The sequence below is a fragment of the Oncorhynchus kisutch genome, linkage group LG11 (genome assembly GCF_002021735.2).
Source record: "Oncorhynchus kisutch isolate 150728-3 linkage group LG11, Okis_V2, whole genome shotgun sequence".
NCBI lineage: Eukaryota > Metazoa > Chordata > Actinopteri > Salmoniformes > Salmonidae > Oncorhynchus > Oncorhynchus kisutch.
Genome location: NC_034184.2, coordinates 3364128 through 3377459, shown reverse-complemented (window position 1 = coordinate 3377459; position 13332 = coordinate 3364128). Strand labels below are relative to the sequence as shown.

General features: G+C 41.6%; 1 protein-coding gene across 6 annotated transcripts in view; it reads left to right on the top strand.

Moving 5' to 3' along the window:
- The first annotated feature begins 4195 nt into the window (after positions 1–4195).
- The window catches only part of LOC109900098 (tyrosine-protein kinase Mer), a 71199-nt gene continuing 62062 nt past the window's right edge, over positions 4196–13332 (top strand). The window contains exons 1-4 of one of the 6 annotated variants that reach the window (XM_020495830.2): positions 4197–4356; positions 11905–11986; positions 12382–12571; positions 13113–13316. In XM_020495830.2, the coding sequence (XP_020351419.1) occupies positions 12459–12571; positions 13113–13316 (317 nt within the window). In that variant the 5' untranslated portion in view covers positions 4197–4356; positions 11905–11986; positions 12382–12458. Of the gene's footprint in view, positions 4599–11904; positions 11987–12381; positions 12572–13112; positions 13317–13332 lie in introns of all 6 variants that reach the window. The other 5 variants (XM_020495831.2, XM_020495828.2, XM_020495829.2 and 2 more) reach the window with 5 other exon arrangements.

Below are 13332 nucleotides of genomic sequence, written 5' to 3'. Positions count from 1 at the left end.
TACTGCACGGGGTATTGAAACAAAACAAAAATGTGATATTCCATTGCGGGGGGCATGGGTTTGGGCATGAAGGCTCTCACAAGGAATCTCACATAACCCAAATACACGTGAGAAGGGAGAGACTCTTCATCACAAAACAATAGAGGGGATGGACTTCCTCACTCCATCCACCAAGCAGGTCAGTCGTTGTGCACCAACCACTTGATCCAATTCTTTACGTATATATCCTTTGCATTTACTTCTAGCGCACCACCCCAGAGATTACACCCTTGATAGGCGCCCTGCTTCGAAGATCCACACATCACGCAATCCAATGACCATACCAGAGATAGCACCATGCTTCGAAGATCCACACATCACGCAATCCAATGACCATACCAGAGATAGCACCATGCTTCGAAGATCCACACATCACGCATTCCAATCTGACATCTTTTTGAGGAGCAGAGCATGCTCCTTCTGTTCTATAGAAACACAAAAAAACGAAATAAGCCCACTTCTCGTTATTCTCATCCAACACATCCACAATTATAACAGATACTTCAAACGGACATCCCAGGTAACAACCCCTATTCCAACCAATAAAGACTCAGAACTAGGTTTGGATTTACTACATTTCACTACCACTTTACTACTCTTACTTCCTTCTGCTTTCTCCTCTGAAATCCAATTCTTCTCATGCTCATCTCCACTCAACATGTCATCCGATTCAAACCGAACATCACCCTCTACTGTCCCAGGGTAATATTGTTTGCTCATAGATGGCTATTACCAGCTCATCACCCTCTACTGTCCTGAGGTAATATTGTTTGGCTGTAGATGGCTATTAGCAGCTCATCACCCTCTACTGTCCTGGGGTAATATTGTTTGGTCGTAGATGGCTATTACCAGCTCATCAGCCTCTACTGTCCCGGGGTAATATTGTTTGGTCGTAGATGGCTATTACCAGCTCATCACCCTCTGCTGTCTCAGGGAAGCTCATCTGCGTGCTTGTTGTCCTCACCAGGGTCTTGACAGACTTCAGTGGGCAAATGCTCAACTTTGATGGCCACTGGCATGCTGGAGAAGTGTGCTCTTCACAGATGAATCCCAGTTTCAACTGTACCTGTCAGGTGGCGTTGTGTGGGAAAGTGGTTTGCTGATGTCAACGTTGTGAACAGAGTGCCCCATGGTGGCAGTGAGGTTATGGTATGGGCAGGCATAAGCGTTGGACAATGATCACAATTGCATTTTATTGGAATGCACAGAGATACCATGACGAGATCCTGAGGCCCATTGTTGTTTCATTCATCTGTCGCTTCATTCATCTGCCGCCATTACCTCATGCTTCAGCATGATAATGCACAGCCCCATGTCGCAAGGATCTGTACACAATTCCTGGAAGATGAAAATGTCCCAGTTCTTCCATGGCCTGCATATTCACCAGACATGTCACCTATTGAGCATGTTTGGGATGCTCTGGATTGATGTGTACGACAGCGTGTTCCAGTTCCCGCCAATATCCATCAACTTCGCACAGCCATTAAAGAGGTTTTGGATAACATTCCACAGGCCAAAATCAACAGCCGGATCAACTCTACGCAAAGAAGATGTGTCATGCTGCATGAGGCAAATTGTGGTCACACCAGATAATTACTGGTTTTCTGATTCACGCCCCTATTTTTCTTTGTGACCAACCGATGTGACCAACCAATGCATATCTGTATTCCCAGGCATGTGAAATCCATTTATTTCAATTGACTGATTTCCTTATATGAACTATAACTCAGTTAAATCTTTGAAATTGTTACAGGTTGCATTTATTTTTGTTCAGTTTATCTGTGCCATCATGGGCAGTGCCATTGTGGACTTTCTTCTGGCAGGTGAAGAGTAGTTCTGGGTCTTCTGGGGACTCTGCTTTGTCCAACACTAAGGACTGACCCTCTGCCTTTTTACACTACACAAATCAAATCAAATCACATTTATTTATATAGCCCTTCGTACATCAGCTGATATCTCAAAGTGCTGTACAGAAACCCAGCCTAAAACCCCAAACAGCAAGCAATGCAGGTGTAGAAGCACGGTGGCTAGGAAAAACTCCCTAGAAAGGCCAATACCTAGGAAGAAACCTAGAGAGGAACCAGGCTATGTGGGGTGGCCAGTCCTCTTCTGGCTGTGCCGGGTGGAGATTATAACAGAACATGGCCAAGATGTTCAAATGTTCATAAATGACCAGCATGGTTGAATAATAATAAGGCAGAACAGTTGAAACTGGAGCAGCAGCACAGTCAGGTGGAAGTTGAAACTGGAGCAGCAGCATGGCCAGGTGGACTGGGGACAGCAAGGAGTCATCATGTCAGGTAGTCCTGGGGCATGGTCCTAGGGCTCAGGTCAGTTGAAACTGGAACAGCAGCATGGCCAGGTGGACTGGGGACAGCAAGGAGTCATCATGTCAGGTAGTCCTGGGGCATGGTCCTAGGGCTCAGGTCCTCCGAGAGAGAGAAAGAAAGAGAGAAGGAGAGAATTAGAGAACGCACACTTAGATTCACACAGGACACCGAATAGGACAGGAGAAGTACTCCAGATATAACAAACTGACCCCAGCCCCCCGACACATAAACAACTGCAGCATAAATACTGGAGGCTGAGACAGGAGGGGTCAGGAGACACTGTGGCCCCATCCGAGGACACCCCCGGACAGGGCCAAACAGGAAGGATGACGACACTACTTTGACGACACAAACGAGGTCCAGGAGAGATTCTTGTGAAGTATAAAGAGACAGATATAGATTCAAATCTCTTTTTAAAGATGTCTCCCACACTTCCTCCAGAGGTAGTGTGTGAGATATATACACCACATACCCCCCTCTAAGTGGTAGAGTGTAAAGACAACGGTTCTCCCACACCACATGTCCCTGCGAGAATGACCTTAACACCAGTAGACAGCATGTTTGCTCAATTAGCCAAATTGAAAATTAAAGGCTTTTAGAATATCCACACATTTGTGGATCATTGCATTAATCGAGTGTGCAACACTGGCTGCGTTTAGACAGGCAGCCCAATTCTGGTCTTTTTTTTCATGAATTGTTCTTTTGACGAATCAGATCAGCTCTGAAAAAGATCTAATGTGAAAAGATCGGATGTGATTGGTCAAAAGACCAATTAGTTGAAAAAATATCAGAATTGGACTGTCTGTCTAAACACAGCCTATGTGCAACATAGTTTAGATGAGAAGCTCCTGTATAGTTTGAATTGCACTGCTTATTTTGTTTGTCTATATACTATGGCAGGGGTTTTCAAACTTTAATTGCCGGCAACTCAGGGACCCCCATTATATGTTAGCCCCCCAAAAAAAGTAATGTCTTGTGAGTATTTGTCTTGTAGAGTATTTCTGTCTGTAATAAATCTCTTTGGTCAGGAAAAATTCATTTTGATTGACTGGGTCTGGCTCCCCAGTGGGTGGGAGTCCTATGGAATATCGTCAAGCAGATGCTGTTGTAAAGGCTGTCTGTGGACCATTAGAATGTGACAAACTGTCCACGAACAGTCGTTAGACCAAATGTAAACCAGCCTTGAATTTCACATAGTCAAAGGGCGCCGCACTGTGGACGTGTTGCACGTATGGAAACGAAACTACATCAATAGCAGATAATGTTGTGTTGATATAAAATGTGCTGTTAATGCAAGACAATATTTTCTTTATTGTTCTCATCTTAGTCAAATCCTCTATTATCCCAGTCTTGCTAACACCAGTCAGCCATGCTACTACTGTCCTTAGACAGAAAGACAACGATTTGTATTGCTTGAATTTTGTAAAGACTCATCAACAATGTTAGTGGTTAGATCACCTGACTATATTTAAATTGTTTTGTCATTGAATTATTGGTGGAAAAGTGCGACAGTAGTCTAGCTTTTGATGAGCAGTTATCATTTGCAGCAGCTACTGTCCAGGCTGTATCCCAACCGGTCGTGATTGGGAGTCCCATAGGGCGGCGCACAATTGGCCCAGCTTAGTCCGGGTTTGGCCGGTGTAGGCTGTCGTGTAATTAAGAATTTGTTCTTAACTGACTTGGCTAGTTAAATAAATGTTACATTTAAAAAATGTTGTACTGTGCTTAGCGTAGATAAGGAGATCAATCAATATGGGTAAGCAATTGAAGGGAAAGAAGAGTCCCCGCCCTAAAATGTGATCCTTCAAAAACCTCTAGTGACGTTAGGTCACCAAAGAAAGTTTATCTTCGCCGTCCAGAGAAACGTGATTTCCAGATTCGCAGTTCTGAGAAACGTTATTTCCAGATTCGCGTCCAGAGAAACGTGATTTCCAGATCTCCAATCCTGGATCTTCTCCGAACGAAAACAGCTGGATTGTAGACTGGGGTAAAATTAGTTTCAGTGTTAATGATGTTGAGAATTATAACTATTTGTGGTAACGTGTCAGAGCGCTCCAAAATTACTTATAGATAATAGTTTTTTTATTGGAGAGGAGCTGGTAGCGGATAAATTCCCCGTGTGTGCGCACTGCACACTATTTACTATGGCAAAAAAGTTGAATAAGTTATCTCTATTGACTGTTTTACGTTCTACAAGTTTTTGCATCGTTTTGGGGAATCTGGCCAATGGTAAGTTACAATTGAACCATTTTGGGGTTTTGAAGGACTTTGAACACAACTCTTTCTGTCAAAAGTGATTTAAAAAAAAACTATAACCAGGCACTACCACACTATTTACAATGCCAAAAACGTGGACTACAATACTTTTATGGACTATTTTACTTTTTCATAATTTGTGGGAATCTGAACAGTGGTAAACCTGACCACTGGCCTGATTCCCCCATGATTGTGCTAACACTCATAGAAAGTAAAATAGTCCATAGACATATTGTAGTCGTCTTTTAAATGCAATTGAACCATTTGGGTTTTTTGGAGGACTTTGACCACAACTCTTTCTGTCGAAAGATAATTATGTATTTGATAAATCAACTGCTGTTTTTCAATCAGTTAATTTTCAATGTTTCATATTTGTTCATTTTGAAACTTGAGTTTAGATTTATTAGATTCTAAATTAATTCCATATGTTGATTTCTTGTGATCATGTATTTATGAGTAAACATTTTCAATATTTACATTAAATGTATCCTGGCTTTAAGCTATTAATGCGAAACCAACTTCACAACGTACAGGCTGCCCCAACATAGATTGCTTGAGAAAATATTTTTGATAGCATTTATTCTGTTTGTACTGCAACAATATTTCAATAGGGAAAAAAGGGCCATAGACTTTTCTAGACCCATCTCCTCTTTCACCATAAATCATCTCCAACCCAATTTTGAGATGTGCAGACTGGCCCAATTTATATTGCTTGTAAAAGGACTTTGACAATGCTATTTGCATATGGAAATATCATGGAATGCATTTGTCTTTGTGTTGGGACCCCAGCCCACGCTTTGATGTTCATGTTATCCTGCAGTGTGTGTTTAATCCCAGCCTACAGTATAGGCTTGTCAGGATTTCCCAGATTGTACATAAAGAAACATCTAGTCTTATTAGTTACACTTTGTCAGTGCAACTTCTTAAGTATTCTAAGCCTGAGCAGTTACTTGGAAAGCACAGCCCTGTAAGGCAGGTCTACACTCCAATCTGTTTCACTGCAGCATAGTGTCTGGATGTATTGTGAAGGGTTTTGCTGATCAGTGAAGTGTGCTTGACTCTATGGTAAGGATTTTGTCCAGTGCTGAATAGATTCATCCATCTTTTATTCTCCTCCTGTTATGTTTGACGTACACACAATAGTGGGTATGTGAAGGGTACATAGTCTATGCCACTGTGGCTGCACTTAAACAGGCAGCCCAACAGAGCCCCACAATGGAGGTGTCATAATACCCAGCGGTCAAACAGGGAAATGGTTCCAGTTGTTTTTCCACCATTAATTAATTAACTTTAGAAACACTTAAAATATGGGCTGTGTTTTGTGTAGGCTTACCCTGGCGTAATGTTTTGATCATGTAAATATGTCTCGGACAAGGTGACTTTTATCAATATATTCGTCTCTATTTACTCTGATTAAAACATGCTAATTAGTATTAAAGTAGACATCATGCAAGACTACAAATCCCTGCAAGCTCCTGCACGCCATCTCTAGCTGGCTCCTTTGCTAACAGGTATTGTGTCAATTTAAAACTTGCACAAGACCTTTCAAAGAATTGTCAATTTTAAAGATATTTTGTCAATTTATTAATTGCTACATTTAGCTAACATTAGATAGTTAATCCAGAGATTCTTACTTTTGCCTCAATTTATCAGTCTCATTCAGATCATTATGGCATTTGTAGTTCTTTATAATGGCCAAATTAGCAGCTAATTAGCGTTTCATTTTTGGGAGGTAAATGCAGTGAATATAATGATACAAGTCTCCTTGTCCTTTTGCAACTAATTGGTCTTTTGAATAATCAGATGAGATATTTATAATTGCCTGTGTAAATGCAGTCTGTGTTGTAAAATGTATAAATGGAAGTCTTATTGTCACATACACCGGATAGGTGCAGTGACATGTGTTTTACAGGGTCAGCCATAGTAGTAAGGTGCTCCTGGAGAAAATTAGGGTTACGTATTTGTATTTATTATGGATCCCCATTAGCTGCTACCAGCTACTCTTCCTGGGGTCCAGCAAAATTAAGGCAGTGATAAAAAAAATTTAAAACATAAACATAATTTAAACACATTAGCTGTGTGCTAGTCATTTAAACAGACAGCTGGGTGCTTTAACATGCCAATACCTCTCACAAATACAAGTATTGATGAAGTCAATGTCTCCTCCACTTTGAGTCATGAGAGATTGACATGCATGTTATTAATGTTTGCTCTCTGTGTACATTCAAGTGCCAGCCGTACTACCCTGTTCTGAGTCAATTGCAATTTTCCTAAGTCTCTTTTTGTGGCACCTGACCACACGACTGAACAGTAGTCCAGGTGCGACAAAACAAGGGCCTGTAGGACCTGCCTTGTTAATAGTGTTGTGAAGAAGGCAGAGCAGCACTTTATTATGGACAGACTTCTCTGCATCTTAGCTACTGTTGTATCAATATGTTTTGACCATGACAGTTTACAATGCAGGGTTACTCCAAGCAGTTTAGTCACCTTAACTTGCTAAATTTCCACGTTATTTATTACAAGATTTCGTTGTTTAGGTATTCGTGAATGATTTGTCCCAAAAACAATGCTTTTAGTTTTTGAAATATTTAGAACAAAATTATTCCATGCCACCCATTCTGATACTTACTGCAACTTTTTAAGTGTTGCAGTCATTTCAGTCACAGAAGTAGCTGACGTGTATAGTGTTGAGTCATCCACGTACATAGACACGCTGGCTTTGTTCATAGCCAGTGGCATGTCATTAGCAATGATTGAAAAAAAGTAAGGTACCCTGGGGAATTCCTGATTCTACCTGGATTATGTTGGAGAGGCTTCCATTAAATAACACCCTCTGTGTTCAGTTAGACTGGTAACTCTTTATCCACAATATAGCAGGGGGTGTAAAGCCATAACACAAACATTTTTCCAGTAGCAGACTGATCGATAATGTCAAAAGCCGCACTGTCTAACAAGTGTAACAAAACAGACCGCACAATTTTTTTATCATCAATTTCTCTTTTGTAAGTGCTGTGCTTGTTGAATGTCCTTCCCTATAAGCGTGCTGAAAGTCTGTTATCAATTTGTTTTCTGTGAAATAACATTGTATCCGGTCAGACACCATTTTTTCCCAGAAGTTTACTAAGGGTTGGTAACATGCTGATTGGTCGGCTATTTGAGCCAGTAAAGGGGGCTTTACTATTCTTAGGTAATGGAATTACTTTTGCTTCCCTCCAAGCCTGAGGGCACACCCTTTCTAGTAGGCTTAAATTGATGGTATGGCAAATTCAAGTGGCAATATTGTCCACTATTATCCTCAGTAATTTTCCATCCAAGTTGTCAGACCCAGGTGACTTGTCATTGTTGATAGACAACAATAATATTTTCACCTCTTCCACACTCCCTTTACGGAATTCAAAATTACAATCCTTGTCTTTCATAATTTGGTCAGATATACTTGGATGTGTAGTGTCAGTGTATGTTGCTGGCATGTCATGTTGCTGGCATGCCTAAATGTTGCCAATGAAAAAATCATTAAAGTAGTTGGCAATATCAGTTGGTTTTGTGATGAATGAGCCATCTGATTCAATGAATGATGGAGCCGAGTTTGCCTTTTTTCCCCAAAATGTAATTGAAGGTGCTCCAAAGGTGCTCTTCATCTTTTTATTCAGTTTAGTCACATGATTTATCAATTTACAGTACATTTGCCAATCGGTTGTGCAGCCATACTTCTTTGTCATTCCTTTTGCCTCATCCCTCTCAGCCATACAATTTTTCAATTCCTAATCAATCCACATGGATTTAACAGTTTTTACAGTAATTTTCTTAATTGGTGCATGTTTATTAGTAACTGAGATAAACAGCAACGTCTGTTTGCTCCTCTCTGCAAACCATAGACCAACAAATATTATTTACATCAACAAGATAGGAATCAAAGCTTGGCCTGATTCCAACATAGGAATCAGGCCCAGCTTTGGAACTTTGGTTTTTCTAGATATGGCTACTATATTGTGATCACTACATCTGATGGAACTGGATACTGCTTTCAAGCATATTTCTGAAGCATACAGTGCCTTGCGAAAGTATTCGCCCCCCTTGAACTTTGCGGCCTAGGAACAGTGGGTTAACTGCCTTGTTCAGGGGCAGAATGACAGATTTGTACCTTGTCAGCTCAGGGATTTGAACTTGCAACCTTTGGGTTACTAGTCCAACGCTCTAACCACTAGGCTACCCTGCCGCCCCAATTAACAATTAACTTTAATAAAATAACAAAGTAATTTAATTCAGATAAGGGAAACAATGTGTACAGTGCCTTGCGAAAGTATTCGGCCCTCTTGAACTTTGCGACCTTTTGCCACATTTCAGGCTTCAAACATAAAGATAGAAAACTGTATTTTTTTGTGAAGAATCAACAACAAGTGGGACACAATCATGAAGTGGAAGGACATTTATTGGATATTTCAAACTTTAACAAATCAAAAACTGAAAAATTGGGCGTGTAAAATTATTCAGCCCCTTTACTTTCAGTGCAGCAAACTCTCTCCAGAAGTTCAGTGAGGATCTCTGAATGATCTAATGTTGACCTAAATGACTAATGATGATAAATACAATCCACCTGTGTGTAATCAAGTCTCCGTATAAATGCACCTGCACTGTGATAGTCTCAGAGGTCCGTTAAAAGCGCAGAGAGCATCATGAAGAACAAGGAACACACCAGGCAGGTCCGAGATACTGTTGTGAAGAAGTTTAAAGCCGGATTTTGATACAAAAAGATTTCCCAAGCTTTAAACATCCCAAGGAGCACTGTGCAATATAATATTGAAATGGAAGGAGTATCAGACCACTGCAAATCTACCAAGACCTGGCCGTCCCTCTAAACTTTCAGCTCATACAAGGAGAAGACTGATCAGAGATGCAGCCAAGAGGCCCATGATCACTCTGGATGAACTGCAGAGATCTACAGCTGAGGTGGGAGACTCTGTCCATAGGACAACAATCAGTCGTATATTGCACAAATCTGGCCTTTATGGAAGAGTGGCAAGAAGAAAGCCATTTCTTAAAGATATCCATAAAAAGTGTCGTTTAAAATTTGCCACAAGCCACCTGGGAGACACACCAAACATGTGGAAGAAGGTGCTCTGGTCAGATGAAACCAAAATTGAACTTTTTGGCAACAATGCAAAACGTTATGTTTGGTGTAAAAGCAACACAGCTCATCACCCTGAACATACCATCCCCACTGTCAAACATGGTGGTGGCAGCATCATGGTTTGGGCCTGCTTTTCTTCAGCAGGGACAGGGAAGATGGTTCAAATTGATGGGAAGATGGATGGAGCCAAATACAGGACCATTCTGGAAGAAAACCTGATGGAGTCTACAAAAGACCTGAGACTGGGACGGAGATTTGTCTTCCAACAAGACAATGATCCAAAACATAAAGCAAAATCTACAATGGAATGGTTCAAAAATAAACATATCCAGGTGTTAGAATGGCCAAGTCAAAGTCCAGACCTGAATCCAATCGAGAATCTGTGGAAAGAACTGAAAACTGCTGTTCACAAATGCTCTCCATCCAACCTCACTGAGCTCGAGCTGTTTTGCAAGGAGGAATGGGAAAAAATGTCAGTCTCTCGATGTGCAAAACTGATAGCGACATACCCCAAGCGACTTACAGCTGTAATCACAGCAAAAGGTGGCGCTACAAAGTATTAACTTAAGGGGGCTGAATCATTTTGCACGCCCAATTTTTCAGTTTTGATTTGTTAAAAAAGTTTGAAATATCCAATAAATGTCGTTCCACTTCATGATTGTGTCCCACTTGTTGTTGATTCTTCACAAAAAAATACAGTTTTATATCTTTATGTTTTGAAGCCTGAAATGTGGCAAAAGGTCGCAAAGTTCAAGGGGGCCGAATACTTTCGCAAGGCACTGTAAGTAAAGATTTGATCAATACAGACACTAGGCCTTCCATTGAATGGGTTTGACACCCCTGCTAATCAAATGTAATTTGTTACATACACATGGTTAGCAGATGTTAATGTGAGTGTAGCGAAATGCTTGTGCTTCTAGTTCCGGCAATGCAGTAATAATCAATGAGTAATCTAATCTAACAATTCCACAACAACTACCTTATACACAAGTGTAAAGGGATGAAGAATGTGTACATAAATATGTGAATGAGTGATGGTACAGAACGGCATAGGCAAGATGCAGTAGATGGTATAGAGTACATAGAGGGTTACAGTGTACAGTGCTGAATAAATTCCATCTTTTATTATCTCAAATATTTACATCAGCCATAAAATATACCTCTCTGTTGATATCACATGCATTTTCACACATGTTATCCAGATACTGACTGTTAGCACTCGTAGTCTATAGAAACTTCCCACAAGAATGTGCTTTAGGTGAGGCAGATAACCCTGTAACCATATTACTTCAACAATATTTAACATGATATCCTCTCTAAGCTATACAGGAATGTGGTTCTGAATATAAACGGCAACACCACCACTTCCATTTCTGTCTTTTCTGTAGATGTTTTAACCATGTATTGTCTATGTGAGGTTCAGAGTTAGTCAGAATATGAATGTCATCTGTTACTAGCAAGTTATTAATTTCATGAACCTTGTTTCTTAAGCTACATATGTTAACGTGGGCTATTTTGAACACATTTCTGGGATGCTTGCTGGTTTTCATTGCTTTACTGGGAAGCTTAGCAGAAGTATATATTCTCAGGCCTCCCGGGTGGCGCTGTACTGCAGCGCCAGCTGTGCCATCAGAGACTCTGGGTTCGCGCCCAGGCTCTGTCGTAACCGGCCGCGACCGGGAGGTCCATGGGGCGACGCACAATTGGCCTAGCGTCGTCTGGGTTAGGGAGGGCTTGGTCGGTAGGGATGTCCTTGTCTCATCGCGCACCAGCGACTCCTGTGGCGGGCCGGGCGCAGTGCGCGCTAACCAAGGTTGCCAGGTGCACGGTGTTTCCTCCGACACATTGGTGTGGCTGGCTTCCGGGTTGGATGCGCGCTGTTATTCCCCAATCCCCCTGTGATGTTATTTGGTGTTTTTATGAGAGATATATGAGAGATATATCCAGGTATTGACTATTGATCTAAGGTAGGAGAAATGACAGAGATGGTCTAATATTGTAACAGTTAAGAAGCAGTGCGGCTAGGTTGGGTTGTGTATCGGAGGACGCATGACTTTCAACCTTTGTCTCTCCCGAGCCCGTACGGGAGTTGTAGCGTCTGTCTTGTGATTTTATTAAGAAATAGCCAAACTGATATTTGCCTGATTCCAGATCTGTTTCTACTGTCTTGCCAACAACAACCATAGCAGTTAGCAAGATGGCACATACAGATGGAACGAGGCTATACAAAAAGGTAACTTGGCTGAGACCCAGAAAATGACTAAAATACTCCAGATATTGGGGAGATTCCTCTGTTTAGTGAATGTTCTTCCCTTAGCACAGGGACATGTATTGAATATACAATGAACTGTTCCACCTCATCCTGTATAGTCTCCGTACCATTTGAGTTAGGCTGGCTTGAATCATTTGAGTAGATCCAACTCTGAGGGAAAGACTATCTAAATGTAGGGAACTGAAATGTTAGTTTCAACTGCAGATTATTCCCCAATCCCCCTGTGATGTTATTTAGTGTTTTTATGAGAAATATATCCAGGTATTGACTATTGCTCTAAGGTAGGAGAAATGACAGAGATGGTCTAATATTGTAACAGGCTTTGGAAATGACCGTCTCTTCCTGCTCACATACAGCTGAGCATCATGGGAGTCCCTATGTTTACCGTGTCTCTGGAGGACCTGGTCGTGGCCGAGGCACTGTCTCCCCCAGCATGCCAGGACGTCAGGTTCGCTCCACCCAGCCCACCGTACCTCCCGAGACCCTCATCATACCAGCCCACAGCACGAGGGTCCACCTCAGCCAGGATGACATCAAGAAGCTGAGGTTACTATCTATCAATATCTGACACCAAGAAGCTGAGGTTACTATCTATCAATAACTGTCAGCAAGAAGCTGAGGTTACTATCAATATCTGACACCAAGAAGCTGAGGTTACTATCAATAACTGACACCAAGAAGCTGAATTTACTATCTATCAATAACTGGGCGGCAGGGTAGCCTAGTGGTTAGAGCGTTGGACTAGTAGGTTGCAAGTTCGAATCCCTGAGCTGACAAGGTACAAATCTGTCGTTCTGCCCCTGAACAGGCAGTTAACCCACTGTTCTTAGGCCATCATTGAAAATATGAATTTGTTCTTAACTGACTTGCCTAGTTAAATAAAGGTAAAATAAACAAATAAACTGACATCAGGAGGCTGTTGATGTTGTAACGGTTGTCTTATCATCATTAGGTAGATATTAGATATCCATGGGTTTTTATCCATCAATCTGTGTGCTAACTCTGAGGTCCATATGCACATCTTGTTGAGGTGTGTTTCATGTGCAACCCTAAAATTGAAACTCAACTTCTATTCTTTCCCATCCAGGTTCAAGCCCACGGTGGGATCGGTGCACCTATCAGAGGGGCACGACGCCAAGTTCAACTGTTCCATCGAGGTCCCTGACAACCACCTGGACCTCACCGTGCTGTGGTGGAAGAACACCATGGAGCTGGCTGAAAACCTGCAGGTGGTCATCAACGAATTACAGACCGTCACACACGGGTTCATGACCCTGCTGTCCACTGTCAGGTAACTGTGGCGGGAG